This window comes from Rhinolophus sinicus, chromosome 3 (assembly GCF_057876585.1).
Source record: "Rhinolophus sinicus isolate RSI-liver-muscle chromosome 3, RSI-T2T, whole genome shotgun sequence".
Taxonomy (NCBI): Eukaryota; Metazoa; Chordata; class Mammalia; order Chiroptera; family Rhinolophidae; genus Rhinolophus; species Rhinolophus sinicus.
In genome coordinates this window covers 89,214,200-89,233,068 of record NC_142503.1, presented here as the reverse complement: position 1 = coordinate 89,233,068, position 18,869 = coordinate 89,214,200, and the positions used below count along the sequence as shown (strand labels likewise).

At 38.4% G+C, this 18,869-nt stretch overlaps 1 protein-coding gene across 1 annotated transcript in view; it reads right to left on the bottom strand.

Moving 5' to 3' along the window:
- Positions 1-18,869, bottom strand: part of SLC27A6 (solute carrier family 27 member 6) — a 59,130-nt gene that overhangs the window by 25,685 nt on the left and 14,576 nt on the right. Inside the window, exons 3-4 of the mRNA XM_074328538.2 lie at positions 14,730-14,888; positions 13,120-13,244 (exon numbers count right to left, since the gene is read on the bottom strand). Of these exons, the coding sequence (XP_074184639.2) occupies positions 13,120-13,244; positions 14,730-14,888 (284 nt within the window). The remainder of the gene's footprint in view (positions 1-13,119; positions 13,245-14,729; positions 14,889-18,869) is intronic.

The following is an 18,869-nucleotide window of genomic DNA, read 5'->3' as shown; positions in this document are numbered from 1 at the left end:
TGGAAGACGACTGCAAGCCAGGGGCAGGGAATCAAGCGGAGCCTGTATAAAAACAGCATTAACCTGGCTCTAACTGGCACAGTGGGCTGGGAGGTTGGTGGGGTCACGGTTAGCATCTGGAGTGCCCCAGATAAAAGATGATAAGGGGAAGAAACCAGATTATGGTCAGAGAAATGGGAAAGGAGAGTCAGCAGAATGACAAATGTGAGGAAGAAAAAAATCGTTAGGATTGGCAAAGGGACCATTAAAAGGTGACCCTGGAATATATGCAAATTGAGAGGAGGGTCTGAGGGTTGCTAATTATATTTGGTTTTATATTTGTCCATTTTGAAATTGCTGTGAAACTAGCATTGTCTCAAAAACAACCAGATCTTCATAACGTCCATCTATAATTTAAAAAAATCCCCTACTCTGTCAATAAGTTCCCTCAATGCTTCTTTAGAACAAATTCCTATATCTTTTAATTCTTCCTGAGCTATGAGGCTACTACCTAAATATCACTGGATATCTAAGCTGTGCTGGGAATGGAATGAGGGGAATATACATAAATACAAATACAATTAAATGAACGAATGAATACAGAACACCTACATACATACATATACCAGAGAAAGCCATAGAGTGGCAGAGACTGAGAGACAGAGAGAGACAAAGAGATGGAGAGAGTCAGAGAGTGCATGAGAGACAGAGACAGACAGAAAGCAGGAAAGAGAGTGAAAGGGGAAAAAATGATAGAGACCCACAGAGAAAGAAAACAAGAGAGACACATAGAGGACGAGAAGGAGAGAGAGAGAGAGAGAGAGAGAGAGAGAGAGAGAGAGAGAGAGAGAGAGAGAGAGAGAGAGGATAAATTAAACACGGAGAGACATACTTGAAGAAGACATACTTGAAGAAAGAGAGAGAGCCATATACATAGAGACACACAAATATGGAGACACAGTTGCACAGAGAGACACAGGTACTGAGACACATGCAAATAGAAAGACATACAAACAGAAACTGAGGTAGAGAGAGACCAAGAAAGAGGGCAAATACAGAAATCCAAAGTGTGGGACAGGAACAAAAATCATGTTTGCAGCCAAATCAGGAGAAGCAAAGGGAGTGAATATGTTTGAGCTCTATATGTCCAGTTTATTGCATTATCTCATTTTAGTCACCATGATAACTCTATAAAATAAGAAGCATTATTCTTATTTTGCATACAGGGATAACAAAGTTCAGGGCCAAGGTCATATGCTAAATAATGAGACAGAATTTGAACGAATTAAAAGGTAGGCATTATGTGGGCAGGTACTGCTGCCTGTTCTGTCCTCTGCTGTACTCCATTTCCTAGGACAGTGCTTTATGCATAGAGGTGTTCACAGCACATTTGTAGAAGGTAGAAAGAAAGGGCGGGAAGGCAGGTCCAAGAAAGAAAGGGAGGGAGGGAGGGAGGGATGGAGGGAGGGAGGGAGGGAGGAAAGAAAGGAAGAAAGGAAGGAAAGAAGGAAGGAAGAAAAGAAGGAAGGAAGGAAGGAACGTAGGAAGGAAAGAAAGAGGAAGGAAGGAAAGGAGGAAAGGAGGGGAGAAAAAGGAAGAAAAGAAAGGGGAAGAGGGACAAAACCAGCTTAAAACACCCTCAAAAGCCCATGTTCCATTTTCCCAAGCCTTTCCCCATGATTTCAATAATAGGAAGCAATCAAAACATAAATTTTAACTTAGTACTTAGTGTTTAAATGTTTACACACTCACGCACACACACAGCATAAGCCATTTTACAATATACAGAAAGTACTCATTTTATCTTCAGCCATTTAAATCCTATTAGTAATTTAAAGAGAATTTGTTGAATGAGTCAGAGCTTTCAATATAGAGATCCCAAGACCTTGGATTTCAGCAGATCAGTTTTCCTCTGGCTTTCAGTGCCATGCATTAAATTGATGTGACCATATCAGTAAAGGAGTCGCGTGGATTTTGAACAAAGGCTCCTGTTTCTTCAAAATGTTAGGGATCTGTTTTTCCAGCAGTGTCTGTTGAGCGGCTATAGGTGAGGCAGTGACTGAACTATAGTTACCTCCTACCCGGTCATAGATTTATTTATTCAGTTGCTGAAATAGCAGGCCTCTAACAATGCCCTCTTAGAAACAAAGTCTCTTTCTTCCAGAGCATGTGCTTAATCCTACTCAGAGAATCTATAACACACCCAGGCTGAATTGCCTCTTTATATGCCTATGAAAAGTGAAACTTTGGAGGTTCTGTTTAAATACGGGTAATTTTGTATCAATCTTCATTTTTCAGGAAACAAAGACTGTACTGTTTATTAAAGATGGAAAGACAGAAAGGAAACATAAATTCATAGTGAAAATAAAGGGGCAAATCACTTCTGCCTTCAGCTCTGGAAAACGAGCTGCTTAATACCAAAAATGAAAGTATGGTCTAATTCCTAAAGGATCATCTAAAATATATAACAATATATGTTAGTGATTATAATTCTTCGATCTTTTAAAATAATCAATAATTATTTTATTTTTCAATTACAGTTGATATACAATATTATATTAGCTTTCGGTGTACAACATAGTGACTAGACAATTATATAACTTACAAAGTGATCACCCTCATAAATCTGGTACCCGTCTCATACTATACATAGTTATTACAATATGATTGACTATATTCCTATTGCTATACGCTACATCCTCATGAAAATTTTGTAACTACCAATTTGTACTTCTTAATCCCATTCCTTTTTTCACCCAGCCCCCCAAATCCCCTCCCAGCTGGCAATCATCAAAATGTTCTCTGTATCTACGAGTTTGTTTCTATTTTGTTTTGTTCTTTAGATTCCACATATAAGTGAAATCATGTGACATTTGTTTTTCTCTTTCTGACTTGCTCCACTCAGCACAATACTCTCTAGGTCCATCCATGTTGTTGCAGATGGGAAGATTTCATTCTTTCTTATGACTGAGTAATATTCTATTGTATATATAAGTATGACCTCTTTATCCATTTATCCATTGATGGACACACAGGTTACCTCCATATCTTGGCTATTGTAAATAATGCTACAATGCACATATTGATGCAAATGTCCCTTTGAAGCAGTGTTTTGGCTTCCTTCGGATAAATACTCAGAAGTGGGATTACTGGGTCTTTGTCTCTTTAAAACAATGCCTTTGTTTTAAAGTCTATTTTGTGTGGTATAAATATTGCTACCCCAATTTCTTTTCTTTTTGTTTCCATTTTCATGAAATATCTTTTTCAATCCCTTGACTTTCAGTCTATGTATGTCTTTTGATCTGTAGTGAGTCTCATGTAAGCAGCATTGCAAGCAGTCTTGTTTTCTTATCCATTTAGCCACCTTAGTCTTTTGACTGGAGCATTTAATCCATTTACATTGAAAGTAATTTTGTTGACAGATATGCAGTTATTGCCATTTTATTGTTCATATTTTTTATTTTTTTCTTCTTAAAGAAGTCCCTTTAATAACATTTCTTGTAAATGATAGTCTTGCTGGGGAGAGTGGGTAGAGTAATCTTGGTTTTGAGTCCTTATTTTTCATCACTTGGAATATTTCCTGCCACTCCCTTATGGCCTGCAAAGTTTCTGTTGAGAAATCAGTTGACAGTCTTATGACAGCTCCCTTGTAGGTAACTAAACTCACTGCTTTTCTCTTGCTGCTTTTAAGATTCTCTTTTTGGCTGTAAATTTTGGCATTTTAATTATGATGTGTCTTGGGTTCATCTTGTTTGGGACTTGGTGCTTTCTGGGCTTGTATTTCCTTCCCAGGTTAGGAAGTTTTCTGTCATGATTTCTTCAGATAGGTTTTCAATGCCTTGCTCTCTCTCTTCTCCTTCTGGTATCTCAATGATGTGAATGTTGGTGTGCTTGATGTTTTCCCAGAGGCTCCTTAAACTGTCCTCATTTATTTTTTTGATTCTTTTTCTTTCTGCTGTCGTGATTGGGTGTTTTCTGCTACCATATCTCCTAAATCGCTGATTTTATCCTCTGCCTCACTTAATCTATTGTTGATTCCCTCTAACGTATACTTCATTTCAATTATTGTATTCTTCATTTTTAACTGTTCTTTTTCTATGTTTTCTGTCTCCATTTTTATGTTTACTATCTCCTTGCTAAAGTTCTCACTGAGTTCATCTACTCTTCCCCTAAGTTCACTGAGCATCAGTGTTTTGAACTCTATACCTGGTAGATTGCTTGTATTCAGTTTGTCGAGTTGTCTTTCTGGAGCTTTGTTCTGTTAGTTCATTTTGGACACGTTTCTTTGCCTCTCCATTTTGGCTGCCTCCTGTGTTTGTTTCTATGTATTAGGAAGGCTGGTATGTCTTCCAGTCTTAGTAGAGTGTCCTTATGTAATAGGTGTGCTGTGGGGCCCAGTGTCACAGTCTCTCTGTTCACCTGAGCTGGGTGCTGCAGGTCTGTCCCTTGGGTGGGTGTGTGTGCCCTCCTGTTGTAGTTGATCCTCAGTTGCTGTTTGCACATCAGTGGGAGAGACTGACTCTTGGGCTCATTGGTTTTGAGGCCTGGCCGTGACTACAGTGGAAGGGCTGTGGTGCAGGAGCTGACCCCATGTAGCAGGATTCACTTTAGCAGGGCTTTGGTGTCCGCTCAGTCTGCCTTTTGGTTGTGTTGTCTGCAGAGGCAGCTGGGTGATGCTCTGCCTGTCCAAAAGCCAGCCACTGGGCAGGCCAGGCCCAGGGAGTCCTGTGATGGGCCCTGCCACAGGCCAAGTAGCCTGTGCCCTGTCTGGTGCCACCTGGAATGAGCCAAAAAGCAATTCGCAGATGGCCGCCACCCACGCTGGGCTGGGAGGTGCTTGGGAGAGGCCAAGCCAAGAACCGAGGCTGGCTGTTGCTATTGTTGGGCTTGGGGCTGCTCAGCAATAGGTATCGGGTATGCTGAGGCCAGATGCTGCTTGTCTGGGTTTTGTGTACCTTTGAAAGATTTTAGGAAAGCCTGTAGCATGAGCCAAGACAGAGTGCTTATATGGAAAAGCCACTGGAAGTGGTTTGAGTGTGCCCGAAAGTTAGGTGATATGGGGTCTCAGGGAATCACCAGGGCACCAGGCTGATGGAGACTCCAACGTGGTGGACACCTTCATCTGTACGTTGGGTTGGGGGAGGGCTCAGCAAATGGACAATGGCTTCTGCCAGCACTTCTGTTTGGGAAAAAGCTGCCTCTCTGGCCCTTGCCCTGAAGCCAGATAATTAAGTTCCTCCCTGTATGGCCCTCGTGCCTTTTGAGCTGCTGTTACCGCACTGGAGCTCAGAGTGGCTCAGAGTGAGTGAGTCCATCAGTGAGTAAGTCTGTGCATGCGCTCTTTAAGAGGAACACTTAGGACTGTAGCCACCTTTCATCTCACCCAGCCACAATCTCTGCTGGTTTTCACAGTCAGAAATTACGGGGAATTCTCTTCCTGGCACTGGAACCCTGGGCTGGGGACCCTAGTGTGGTGCTGGAACCCCTCACTCTTTCAGAGGGTACTTCCACAGCTGAGATATCCTTCTCAATTCTTAATCACCACAAGTGGATGTTGGAGAAGACTGTTCCACATCTCTGCCCTTCCTACCAGTCTTGAAATGGCTTCTTCTGTATGTCCTTAGTTGCAGGATTTCTGTTCAGCCAGACTTCAGGCTATTCTCAATGATGGTTGTTCTGTAGTTTAGATGTAATTTTGATGTGGTTGTGAGAAGAGGCAAGCACAACATTTACTTACTCTGCCACCTTGACTGGAAAACCATAATTTTTCTGTTTTGATTCTATATAAGACCCCCTTTCCCTAAAATGTACTGATAATTATACATGCACAAGTGTCATGCCAATATACCCCATAGAATAGAATGTATAGTAACTATACATTCCAACAGTTTGCTTCTTTCACAGACATTTTAATATTTGTATACATTGAAAAAAACACAGACAGCAAGCCAAGAGGTATTACAGAACAGGTACAAAGTAACATTAAATGCAAACAGGATATCAGAGAATCCTGGGGCAGAAAAACAGGCATAAAATAACAGACTTTCTTATACTGAAGCAGGAAAGGAATGTAGTAACTGGAGAGGGTAGAGACCTCTTTGTAGAGAGAACCAGAGAGTATGTAAAATGAAAGGCCTATAAGGCTAAGACAGTGGGGGCTCCAGCTGTCCCTTAAAAGTCTTTGTCATGTTGCCTCTCCAGTCCAGGTTTGGGCAAACCATGTTTTCAGAGATGACAGCCATCCTTTCAGCAAACCATTTAAAGGCATAAATAATACTCTGAAAAAACCCTTATGATCTCAAGTATTACAGCAAAAAGCAACCACATTGTGGTCTAATTTCAAACTCGTTTTCAAGACATAAGAGTAATGGGGCGGGGGCCGGCCCAGTGGCTCAGGTGGTTGGAGCCCCATGCTCCTAACACCGAGGACACTGGTTCGATTCCTACATAGGCCAGTGAGCTATGCCCTTTACAGCTAAGATTATGAACAACAGCTCTCCCTGGAGCTGGGCTGCTGTGAGTTGCTGTGAGCGGATGACCAATGACTGGCGACCGACTGCCTCCGCAGGGCGGGTGGGGGGAGCGCAAGTCTCATAATACCAGCATGGGCCAGGGAGCTGTGTTCCTCCTACACGACTAGACTGAGAAACAACAGCTTGAACCGGAGTGGAGTGGGGTGGGGTGGGGTGGGGGAGGCGGAAGAAGGGGGAAAAATAATAGTAATAGGGCTTGTCATTTACAGACTATTTATTCTGAATAGGTGCTTTCTATCCTGGCAGCACTTGGGAAAACTGAAAGTGGAAAGAAAGCAATGCTTCAGGGTTTCTGATTTTACATTCTTATTTCTAGTGTTCTTATTTGCGACAAGTATAATATCATTAAATTTTTAATATTTCAATATTATTAAAGTTTTATTTTAAATTATGCTCCATTTAAATTGATTTTTGCAATCAATGTGTGATTTTTATTAGTCAAAAACCAATTATTTTTCAACACCCACAAAAATTAATTTTATAATGACATTCATGGAAAACATTACTACATTCTGTTTAAAAACAAAAATCCTTCCATTTGTATTGGGCTTTTGCACATATATCTCATAACTGGATTGTGGGAATCAAGGGCCAAATTAGGAGAAGTAGGTATGGTTACCTATTTTATATAAAGATAGGAACTATGGCTCAAACAGGAAAAGTGACCAGCAGAAAGTCATGCAACAAGAGTTTGAAATTTTGAGTGTTGCAGAGAAGAAAATGGTAATGAAATTAGTTTCAAAACATTTGAATGCAACATTCAAAACAATTGATTCATCTCCAAGACCTACTTGTTTTAAGAAATTTATACCTTTTTTATTATTGCTTTCCCTCAAATATTTGAAGCATGTTATTACATGGTTGAGAAAATCACCTGTCTTTTAAAATCTATTTTCCTTAAATAAATCAAAGATGTATTTAATATTCTCACAGCAGATATGAAGGCATATAGAAAAGTTATCAACATATCTTAACAACAATTAACATTTACATTAATTTAAAAATGTCATTCTTTAGTGATTACTAAGTATGAGGAGAAAAGCTTACAAAGATTAATGCTTCGATAAACTATATCTTTTACAAGATGTGGAATGGGGAAACCATGATGATAAAACACTTGAAGTTATGTAGAAACTAAGGAAATGAAAATATGACAAAGGAACAAATATTTTTAATATATCAATTTTTAACAGAAAAAAATAATAAATAGTAATGCACTGAACCAGGGACAAGGTAATGCCAATGCATTTAGCCTATAACTATCTTTAGACCCATTCAAAACATAAACAAGTTCAAGAGATCTAGGTCAAGTCAACATCATTTAGTCTCCTACCGTAACATCTTCCTCATCTCCACAGCTTATCTAAATATGACAAGGAAAACTCTTAAATCTTGAAAGAAATGATGGGCTTTCACTAGAGCAAATAAACTAGGTCTCCTTTCAAACTGAAGTCTTAAAAAAATCTCACAGTGCTATCATTTGATTTTTGTTATTCAACACTTTCATTTTGCTACTGCCAAACCCCACCAGCAAACAGGAATTCAATTAAGGGTTGACTAAACATTATTAGTGGAAAATTTAATACAATTTGTATGGCTTTTAATGAACGATATTTAATGAATATTTATCAAATATCTGTATGCTTTATAATGTCTCTCTTTTCATAATGGGAGTAGAGTATAATCCATTTTGTAAAAGTTTTAATACAATTTAATGAAAGTCTCCAGAATCATAAGGATACTTTCTGGCTCCCAGTGAATTTCTTAGCTTTTAAGAAAACAGAATAAAGAAAAGGGATATAATTTATAGAAAAAACATGTATACTAAAATACACATATTTAAAGGTATAGGCTATGCCTTGAGAATGCCAAAATGTAGGTGTTTCATCCTAAAAGCTATGGACAAAATATACAGCCTAAATGATAAGCTATAATATTAACTTGAAAAGCAGGCATCATACATATGTGTCATAACAGGTCTTTGCTTTGTTAATTAGACCCCATCCTCTGGACTCTTTGGGCTCCAGATTCATAGATCCAACTGCCTATTTTACTTCTTCATCTAGATGCCTAATTAATATACCAAACTCAACAGGTCCAAGAGAAATTTAATGTCATTCCTCAAATCTCAGTTTCCCTTGTCTTTGCAAATGGTTCAAAATTTACCTAGATGCTTGAACCAAAATCCTCAGATTCATTCTTGATTTTATAAATTCCTTCTTTCCCTATCCCTGAACTAACATGTCTTTCAAAATAGATCCCAAATTGGTATAGTTTTTTTTTTTCTAATTTGCCTTTACCTTTTCCCAAATGCTCTGCTGGGAATAAAACACAAATTTCTCCTCTATGGTCTACCAAACCTACAAGATCTGGTCCATAGATGGCCAAGCTACACTCTCCTTCTCTTCCGAGATTCAGGCTGCATCCTCTGTGGGCTTCCTCATTTTCAGGTTCTTCTGTCAGGACTGCAATCCCCCAGCTTTTCCTTGGCTGGATCCCACTTGTCCTATTAGTTCCTCAGCTCACAGGCCACCATTTCAGTGAAGTCTTCCCTGACCCCTTGATCTAATTAACAATGCCCTCTCCCACCACCCATCACTCTTCATCACCTCAATTTGTTTTATTTCTTCATACTTATCATTGTCTGCAATTACTTTCCTTTATGTGTTTGCTGGTTTATTTTCTCTCTCCCCAAACTAGAGTGTCAGTTCCATGAGGAAAGGGTCTTGTTTGTCTTGTGTGCCCCCTGTATACCCAAACCTACAATATTAATTAAATGAATGAAGGAGTGACATATATGACACTATCCCTAGATATATCCCTAGGTATGGCTAAGCGTTGACTGCCTTAGGCGGGTTTATTTCAATAAGATATACGCTGTAGAAGTTCCCCCAGAGAATCACTGATGTCTAAAGTTCCACAATTTCTCCCAGCTATCAATATTAAATACAGCATTAAGGAAATACAAAATCAGATCCAACCAGATATTGTGCAATGGTACTTCAACAATGCAGAAAACTTAGAAAATTGGAAAGTGGGGAAGAGCTGCTCCCCCAGTTTCAGGGGAAGAGAATAATTACCCCATCGTTCCATGAATTAGAGAAGCCAGTACCTTGGCTTTTTTTTTTTTTCTTACAGGATAGCACTGCTGCCAGCAGTTTGAGGCACAACCAATGTTTATGCCTCAAAGTTAAAAGGAACTTTTGTAAATAGAACTCTGAGAAAAGATAGGGTTGGGTGGGGGTGTATAAATGCTTTCTGCCAGGGAAAACCCAATCCTAGGGTGTTTTTATGCAACTACATATAAACATTCAACTCAGACTGTGACTTCTGCCTGCAGGTAAATCTCTTTAGGAATATACTACTTACCCTGAGATGGACAACAAATCTGGATATACTTAGAGAATATGTGGTTTCTCTTTCTTTTACGTAAGGATTTATGTTAAATAAATGTCTGGGGCTTCCAACCATGGCATACGAGACATTCAATTTTAATTCCTTGAGGGTGTGGACCATGTCATTTGTTCACTCTCTGGCCTGACCTGAATCCACTGCTGTGCTGGCTGCACAGCAGATGCTAGGAATGACTATTGGACAGCAAAAAGCAAGCTGTCCTTCAAGGGCTAAGACGTCATCATAGAATGACTCTCCTTTTCCTAATCTCTAACGCCAGGAACTGCTTGTACTCATTCGGATCGAAATCAACAAGGGGGATTAGGTAACACAATGCATCTCTGCTCAGAAAAATGATTGTTTTCCTTTGGGCAAAGCTTTATATTTATTTCCCTCTCGCCTCCTCAATTTGCTTGCAGGTAAGTGCTGAGAGATTATTTCACAAACACTAGCTTTCCTTCAAAGAACTTTAAGAATTAAAAAAAAAAAAAAAAAAATATATATATATATATATACACACACATATATATATTTATTTATATATTTTTATATATAAATATTTATATATTTATATATATATTTAAATATTAAATATTATATATTTATATATATTTATATATATTTATATATATTTTATATAAGGAAGGTGCAACTCACAGTGGCCCATGTGGGGATCGAACCCACAACCTTGGTGTTATTACCACCACGCTCTAACCAACTGAGCTAACCAGCCGCCCCAAGAATTAAAATATTTAATTAACTAAAAGCAATCAGGGATTCTTTTTCAATTCTCAGTTCTTTGAAATTCTTTCATTTCCGCCACATTGGTGCATTACAAATAGGTGAAAAGAATATTTCATTTCATAAAAAATAAATATGTAAAAGGAAAACACCTTGAAAAAAGATTTGCAGCAAGAATGACAAATTATTAATACCTTTATTATACGAAATGATAGCTCAAATGGCTAAAATAAAACATTATATGCCAAAGAGATAAATGAGTTAAAGACTAAGAAAAGACATTTTAAAGGGGGGAATACAGCTAGAACACTATCCCACCTTGCCAGTAATCTTAATGAAGAAATTAAAAGTGTTTGTTTTTAGTCTATAAAATTATAAGTAAAATTAAATAATCTTTTCCCCATTCTTTGAAAAAAAACCAAGACATTCTTTGTTAAAACAAAATGATATTAAGAAGCTCAAGCAAACTGGATTTCATCTACCATATCTGAAAGGGTGGGCCATGAAGTTTGGCCCGTTTTCCTTGTTCTCCATCCTTCAGGGACTTTTGAGGATGCTGGAGGGAGCGTTAGTTCTCCATGAAGCACAACTGGAAGACCACTATTTTTAATGGCATCCAGTACTGAAAGGAGACTGTGCAACAGGCATACTCCCATATTGTTGAGATTCTAATTCATGTCAACGACTTTGAAAAAGCAATCTGGAAATATGCCATGAGAATCACTGAAAATAGCTATGCCCTTTGACAACCTTTACTTCTGAGATCCTACATTGGCTATACTGCATGAAGATAATAATTTCAGCATTATTCAAGATGGTAAAATTTTAGGAAAAAAAATAAATGCATGTATTCAGTCATTCAATAAATACTTACTGAGCAAAAGACCCTGTAAAAACAAATGTTTCTATTACAGGATGAGAGGAAATAGGAATGGCTGGGGGCACAGTTTAGAAAGGCCACGAAGAAGTTCATTATGTAGTGCCTACTATGTCCTTTACTGAAGGTGACTTTTACCTTACTGGAGGACATTAATTCCTTAAACTAACTTAGTCCAGATATTACATTACCAAAGAGTACAATAAAAACTAGAAGAGAAAATATGTCAGGATGTGGCATTATAGTTGTTCTACTGGGACTCTTCAGGTAAGACCACAATGCTGATATAGGCAAAGTCTCTCCGAAGAGAATAAAGGTAAGAAACAATTATAACATTTCTCTGGGACTCCCTGTCTTAGCTATGGATCTAGGAAATTGGTAGCTATTTGAAGCACTTCTGACCAAACAAAAAGAATAAGGATGGCTTCTGCCACAAGGAGGTGGGTCAGGAGCTAGACAGGAAGTCTCTCCGTGGCAAACACCAAGCTTAAAATGAAGAAAAGCATTTTGTAAATAAGATTATCCAGTTTCACATTCTTTTCTGTGTTTATTTCCTCTGTGTAATCCCATATGTTTAATAAAGTTTTATTTAAATTCCTCCAGCCTAGTCTAAGCTGCCCTGTGGGTAAAAGAAGGATTGCATGTCCTTATTTTAGCCAAACGGAGAAGATACCCCAGCCACCATCCATGCTTTAAGCTGGAGTGATGACGGCAAAGGTCCTGAGTGAGAGATGCCCTAGCCTAGGAGAGATGTTCCTCCAAGGCCAAGGGCAGGCCATGGGGTTCTGCTGCCCCAGCCCACACAGGGAAGCGTTCTCTATCATCATTCTTCAAGGGGCTGGCATTGATTTGATTAGAGTCACTTCTTGGTAGTCTCAAGAATGTTTAGAAAATCAGAGAGTTAAAAAAATAAGCATCTCGAAATATAAATGAGACCAGAAAAAGAAAAATAACTTCTGAGGGCAAAAAACAAAGAAACCAATAAAGACAAACTTCAGGCTGTTGCAATTCTCTCTGCTAAACAAGTTTCAGAAGGGGACAATTTATCAAAAGTATGTGTAAATGATTGCTTTAGGTGGGGAGACATGTGTAAATCAAAGCAAAATTTCTTTTTACATTTAAAGCAAAACCAAACAAAAATATATTCTTATGTAACTACTTATACAAAAGAAAAAAGTAGAAAAACAAGGCTAAATCACTGTCGTGAGTTTTTGGAGAACAGCATTTTAAAAGATTATTTAATTCAATCTTGGAAGAATTGCTTTCTGTAAACATAGCATGCATCTACTTTCACAATCGGATGCAGGCTCTGTGTGCAGAAATTTTAATCAGTCTAAACACGAAGTGGACTGGATTGCAGGTCTGTCCTTTCCTGCCACCATATAAAGCACATTAGTGCATTCCTGGAAAGCTCTCCTTTTATTTTCTCTGACTTGCTTCATATTCATTTTATCTTGGGGTATTGCATATATCTTTGTAAGTCAGCTAAACTATGTTCTGGAAGAAGGTGGAGTATAACACACACAAAATTACTTTTTCTCTCAATACCTTTTCTTTCTGAAATTACTATTTCTCTGTGAGAATGATTACTCTTACCTTAGGTTGTTTGCAAAGGTAGCGACAAAGTTCTCCAATATATTGAAACACAGTCACATTATACTTTTTGCAGTCATTCCAAAATTGGCTTGCTGAGAATTTCTTCTTTAACACACAAGTAGCTCCTATGAGAAAAGGCAAAAAGAGGCACTAGGGAAAAATATTCCAGGGCAGAATTAACATAAAATATGCATAATGTTGCTCTGTCTAGAACACTTTTGCTCACTTTCAAGGCTTTTATAATCCGTCAGTGGCCATTTATATCAAGCTCATTTGAAAACATTAATCGTACAGTCCATATCTTGAGGCTGAGAGTGAGTAAGGTAGTGAGATAGCATCAACGAAAAAGTTCACTGATGACTGCAGAACCTAACTTTAACAACAATGTAAGTCATATGAATATGTTCTGAGGAAAATGCTAATGACTTGACTTTCATCTTTACTTACTCTGGACATCGATCATATTCTAAATATGCTATTCTATAAAATTACTTTACAGTATTTTAGACATACATGTAGTAGTAAATGACCTCTATATATTATTTCAGGACTAGCTAGGAATGGACAAATAATATCAGCATGTTTATGAGTGGAAACTACTATGTCACAAGCTCTACAAGCCAACTTATGGGGTGTCTGGGGTACATTGTTTGCAAAGATAGCCTCAGCAATTCTTTTTTAAGATTTTATTGGGGAAGGGGAACAGGACTTTATTGGGGAACAGTGTGTACTTCCAGGATTTTTTCCAAGTTAAGTTGTTGTCCTTTCAATGGTAGTTGTGGAAGGCGCAGCTCAGCTCCAGGTCCAGTTGCCTTTGTTAGCTGCAGGGGGTGCAGCCCACCATCCCTTGCAGGAGCCAAACCGGCAACCTTGTGGTTGAGAGCCCACCCTCCAACCAACTGAGCCATCCAGGAGCTCAGTGGCAGCTCAGCACAAGGTGCCGGGTTCAATCTTAGTTGCAGGGGGCGGAGCCCACCATCCCTTGCAGGACTCGAGAAATTGAACTGGCAACTTTGTGGTTGAGAGCCCACTGGCCCATGTGAGAATCCAACCGGCAGCCTTCTGAGTTAGGAGCACGGAGCTCCAACTGCCTGAGCCATCAGGCCGGCCCAACAATTCTTATTATGCACTTACTTTTGCAATGTGAATTTGCCACTCCTCCCTTCAAGAGATGGGGTGTATTTCCCATCTTGAATCTGGATTGGCTTGTGACTTGCTCTGATCAACCAAATGCAGGTAAAAGGATCTCTGTGACTTCCAATGATAAACCTTAAGAGCGATGCAGTTTCCACATTCACTCTCTTGAAAGACACGTCCCACCATTTGAAGAGATAAGGGCAGACTATTAAAGGATGAGTGACCCCATGGAGAAGGAAGCCCAGGCAACAGCCAGCTCCAACCACATGGCCATCCCAGGGCACTGCTCCTTCCATTTCAGGAATACACGGAGTATGTCATGAAATTGTATCCTTTTAATAAATGCTGTGTTATGATTTTGTAATGTGCACATAATCACTCTGAATTCTACTGGTAGAGTTTCAAACTTTAAAAACAAGAGTTCTAATTATTAGGCGTTGTGAAAACTTATCATACAGAAAATGAAAACTTACCCAATTCAATACATCCACCAATTCCCAGGAGAGATCCTGAGCTATGATACAGAGGAAGGGTTATATAAATAATGTCATCAGTAGTACAACCGAAAGCCCACAGTCCAAAAGAACCCTTTAAAGCCTGCAGCTGAGTAATCACAGCTGCTTTAGGGAGACCTGGAAGAAAAGAAAGGAATACATATGTAGTAGAAATCAAGTCTAAGCTGGTACCAACTACTACCATGCTTGAGACAAACACATCAAAATATGCTTTGTAAAAGGGTCCATGCAAACGTAAGCTACTACTGTAATTAATTTCTAGAAACTTAGATCTATCCAGAAGAACTAAAACTACAAAATTACATAGAATTTGAGATACCATAAGAGCCATATCTGCTATAAAAGTGACAAAAATGACAAAAACCTGAAAATGTACATCCAAAACGAGGCAAATCACAATATAAATCTAAATTATTTTAAAGTAGAAAATTTCTAGTGAACATTCCAAGTAAGATTCTGTCTCAATTATGAGCCATTAATTTTGTAATGTTTAATATGTCCCAGAATATGATCATTATAGAATATCAGATTCCATGATACATATGTTGACATTGTTTTTATACATTCATGAAAAAATTTTAAAAGTTTTTCTTTCCAGTCTTCTATGTACAATGGGTTTCTAATTAAAAAAATTGTAATTGTAATTAGTGTATAAAAAGTTTTGCTTTTGTTACTTTGCATTTTTAGCCTAAATATTTTTCATATTGTTATAGCCCTCTGTATTATATATAACGTCAGCATAATAAATTCATCCAGTTTGTACATAACATAATATGAAATTGCCCTGTCAATGGTTGAATAGCAGTGATTTTATGATTTAAACTATATTTCTTTACCATGGAACACAACTTGTTTTTATAAAGATAAGTATCATCACTTAATTAATTTGTTAGATTAGGTAGTATTTTAGTCATATTCTGCCTGCGAGTTGATGTCTAATATTTTTAGAGAGTCTTCATGGAGAGGGCCACGTCCTAAATCTACCTCATCAATAAAGTTACTTTGATTCATAAAGTACAATGGTGACAAGTATCATTAGATGTTCCAGAGACATGCAGAGACCAATGGCAGAGAAATCCCAGGAAGCAAGCAAATGGCAGGATCAGGTGAAGAGCAGCGGCCACTGCAGCTGGAAGAGTCGTCCTTTACCCCGTACTGATACAGTCTTAGCCACTTGTCAAGGGGGGTTACCAACCTCAGTGGCTTTGCAAACTTACACTGCATCTGATTTGACTTTATTTCCCAATTCTAGAAACCGAGTCCTAAATTCACAATGAAGGACTTCCTTGCTGTTGTCTGCTTGTCTAAGGCTAGAGTCTAAAACACACTACTGTGCCCTGGCTCCATGCCGGGTCCTGTTACTGCCGTTTCTCCTTGGGTCTCTGCCTCTGATCCTTTACCTGTCTTGGCTCAACCTCCTTGACATGATGCTGTATCTTCCAACTGACATTTGACCCACACTTGCTGCTCTTTGTAGCTCCCAATGCATAGCTACTCAGACAACCAGCTCCATCTATTCCATACAAACTAAATCCCAATTTTTTCTCTTGTAGGCTTTCTCAGGTTTCATAATATATCCTGTGGTCCGTATCAACCGGAACTACTTATACATCCCACAGTCAACTGGGATACCATCTCACCCAGAGTAGCACACTATGTGTTCTCTGGTTCAACATATTTACTGATTCAAAGTTTTCACTGGATTTTTGGTCATGGCAGCACACAGAGCTATGAACCACAATCTACAGTGACTTCTACACACTCTTATCAGAGTGAGTCTCAAGCCAACCTTGTTGCTGCACCTGCTTTGACATTTCCACAGGATTTGTGCTCCATTTCCACTAACTAGGAGAGACTCAATCTTATACACAAAGCTGGCATTATCTTGCCTATTAGCCTAACTAAGATTTATTTATTCATTTTTTCAAAAGAAGTCTCTGGCTTTTCCTGATAGCTTGGCATCCAACAACCTGAAAGAGTTTATTGTCCTCCACATGCATACAGAACCTCTCCAACTTTTCTTGTTAAAGCCATGTATAAAGATTTAGTATATTAATATGCTTTCTAAATCTTTTAAGAGGGGACTCTAAAATGCAATTTTAACAAGGCTTCATTTATTCTCCTGGTTCTTTCCTTCTTTCAAACTTTAAAGTCCATCAACCTTTGATCACTTTTGTTTGTTCAACAAGCTTATTATCTGTTGTCTCCTTTATCAAAAGATATGACTAGCTCCCATTTGATTCTTGATAGTGCAATCGCTTTCCTTCATTCTAGAGGATCAAATATTTATGCATTTTCTTCTTCAAGAAATTCCTATCCATGCTTTTCAGTCACCGTGTTATTCCCACACTGTTCCTGATCTCATGGCAACCCAGCTTTAGAAACAATAACTTTTCAATTGGAGGTATGTCAAGAAAAGAAGGATGCTTTGTCTAGTTATTTTCCATCTGAGTGCTTATGTCACTCCTTCAAAGCACTTTAGTAAACTGATTAGCATGTTTCTTTTCTGAATTTGGTTAGCTTAAAGTGAATAATGATCTCATTAACTTATCATAAACCACCCAAGATACTCAGATTTTTTGATAAAATAGACAACAGATATGATATTGTCCAACAAACAAAAGTGATCAAAGGTTGATGGACTTTAAAGTTTGAAAGAAGGAAAGAACCAGGGGAATAAATGAAGTTTGTTAAAATTACATTTTAGAGTTCCCTCTTAAAAGATTTAGAAAGCACATTAATATATTAAAGCCCTTGAAAAGCCCAGCAGTACAGAAACCTTGGCATTTTTGTTAATGGCATTTCTCAAACTTATGTGGTCATAAAGCCCCTTTTCAATTTTCATTTCATTTCTTTGAAGTCATGAAGGGATATGGTATGGAATATGCTTTGAGAAATGCCACCTAAATGTTCTCTAAAATCCTTTGCTCTTCTAACCTTCTGTGAATTCTTGACATCAGAACTCTTCAAATATCCCCAGACATAAGTAGATAGTTGGGATGTGGTCTAGGCATGAAGGTGGGAGTGAGGCTACGTCCAGTGAATTGGGCATTAGGAGGACGAAGGAGGAAGAAATTATATTAAGAGAAAACCAAAACAGATGAGGGGATAAATAATTTGGGGAATTCTGGGGTAATTTTTAACAAAGAGAATGAATCCATAAGATTAAAGAGAAGGAGAGACAAACAGAAATAGAGATTTAGATGATGATAGCAACTGGTTCCCAGGTGCAGTGCCGCAGGCAGTTACCTTGTTTTCCTCCTCCCACTGCTTCTAGGAGTTTTTGCATGTATGGCTGCTCTGTCTGGGCTTAAACAACCTTCCATAGACATTCTTGAGGCCGCCTAACTCAGAATGACAGAATTAGAAGTTGGCAGATTGGCAGATTGAACACATACACAGACCCTCAAGGCCAAAAAAAAAAAATGGAATTGGAGATGACAGCAACAACATTTAGAATAACAGATGGACGATTTGGTGACTGACACAGCAGACTCAAGAAGTTGAAATTTAAAGTGAAGCCTTGAGGAAAGCTGATTTATCCCCACCGAACCCCAGAAAGGCTCAGAAATTTGATTACCAGGTACCTCACAGAGTAGAAGATAAATATGGAACTATAAATGGGGAGCCTTATAGAAGTTCTGTTTAAGAAGCAACTACATCAAGGTCATAGAAAAGGGAATCTGCATAACGCATTTCTTATTCATCAAGATATCACACAATCTCCTAGGTCAGAGAGACATGAATGGTATAAAAAGTGACCGCAATCCTTTTCTTACTCAGAGACACTCTGAGTTTGTTCTTGGATCCTGGAATACAATATTTTGGTGAACTTGGGCAAACAGGACTTGGCGGTAGTAAGAGTGGTTAGGAAATATTCAATATTATCCAAAGGGCTCCCTTATAACCTGCCAAAAGGGGCTATGAGCAGACTGTTCTCCCATCATTTAACTTTTCAAAGCCTCACTTCTTTATATCACTTCCTAACTTGCACCAACACCTTCTTCATTATCAACATCATGAGATTTTTGTGTGTGTGAGAATCAAGTGATTTGTCTATTAGGTGGCATACTAATACTAATTCTCATATTACTACCA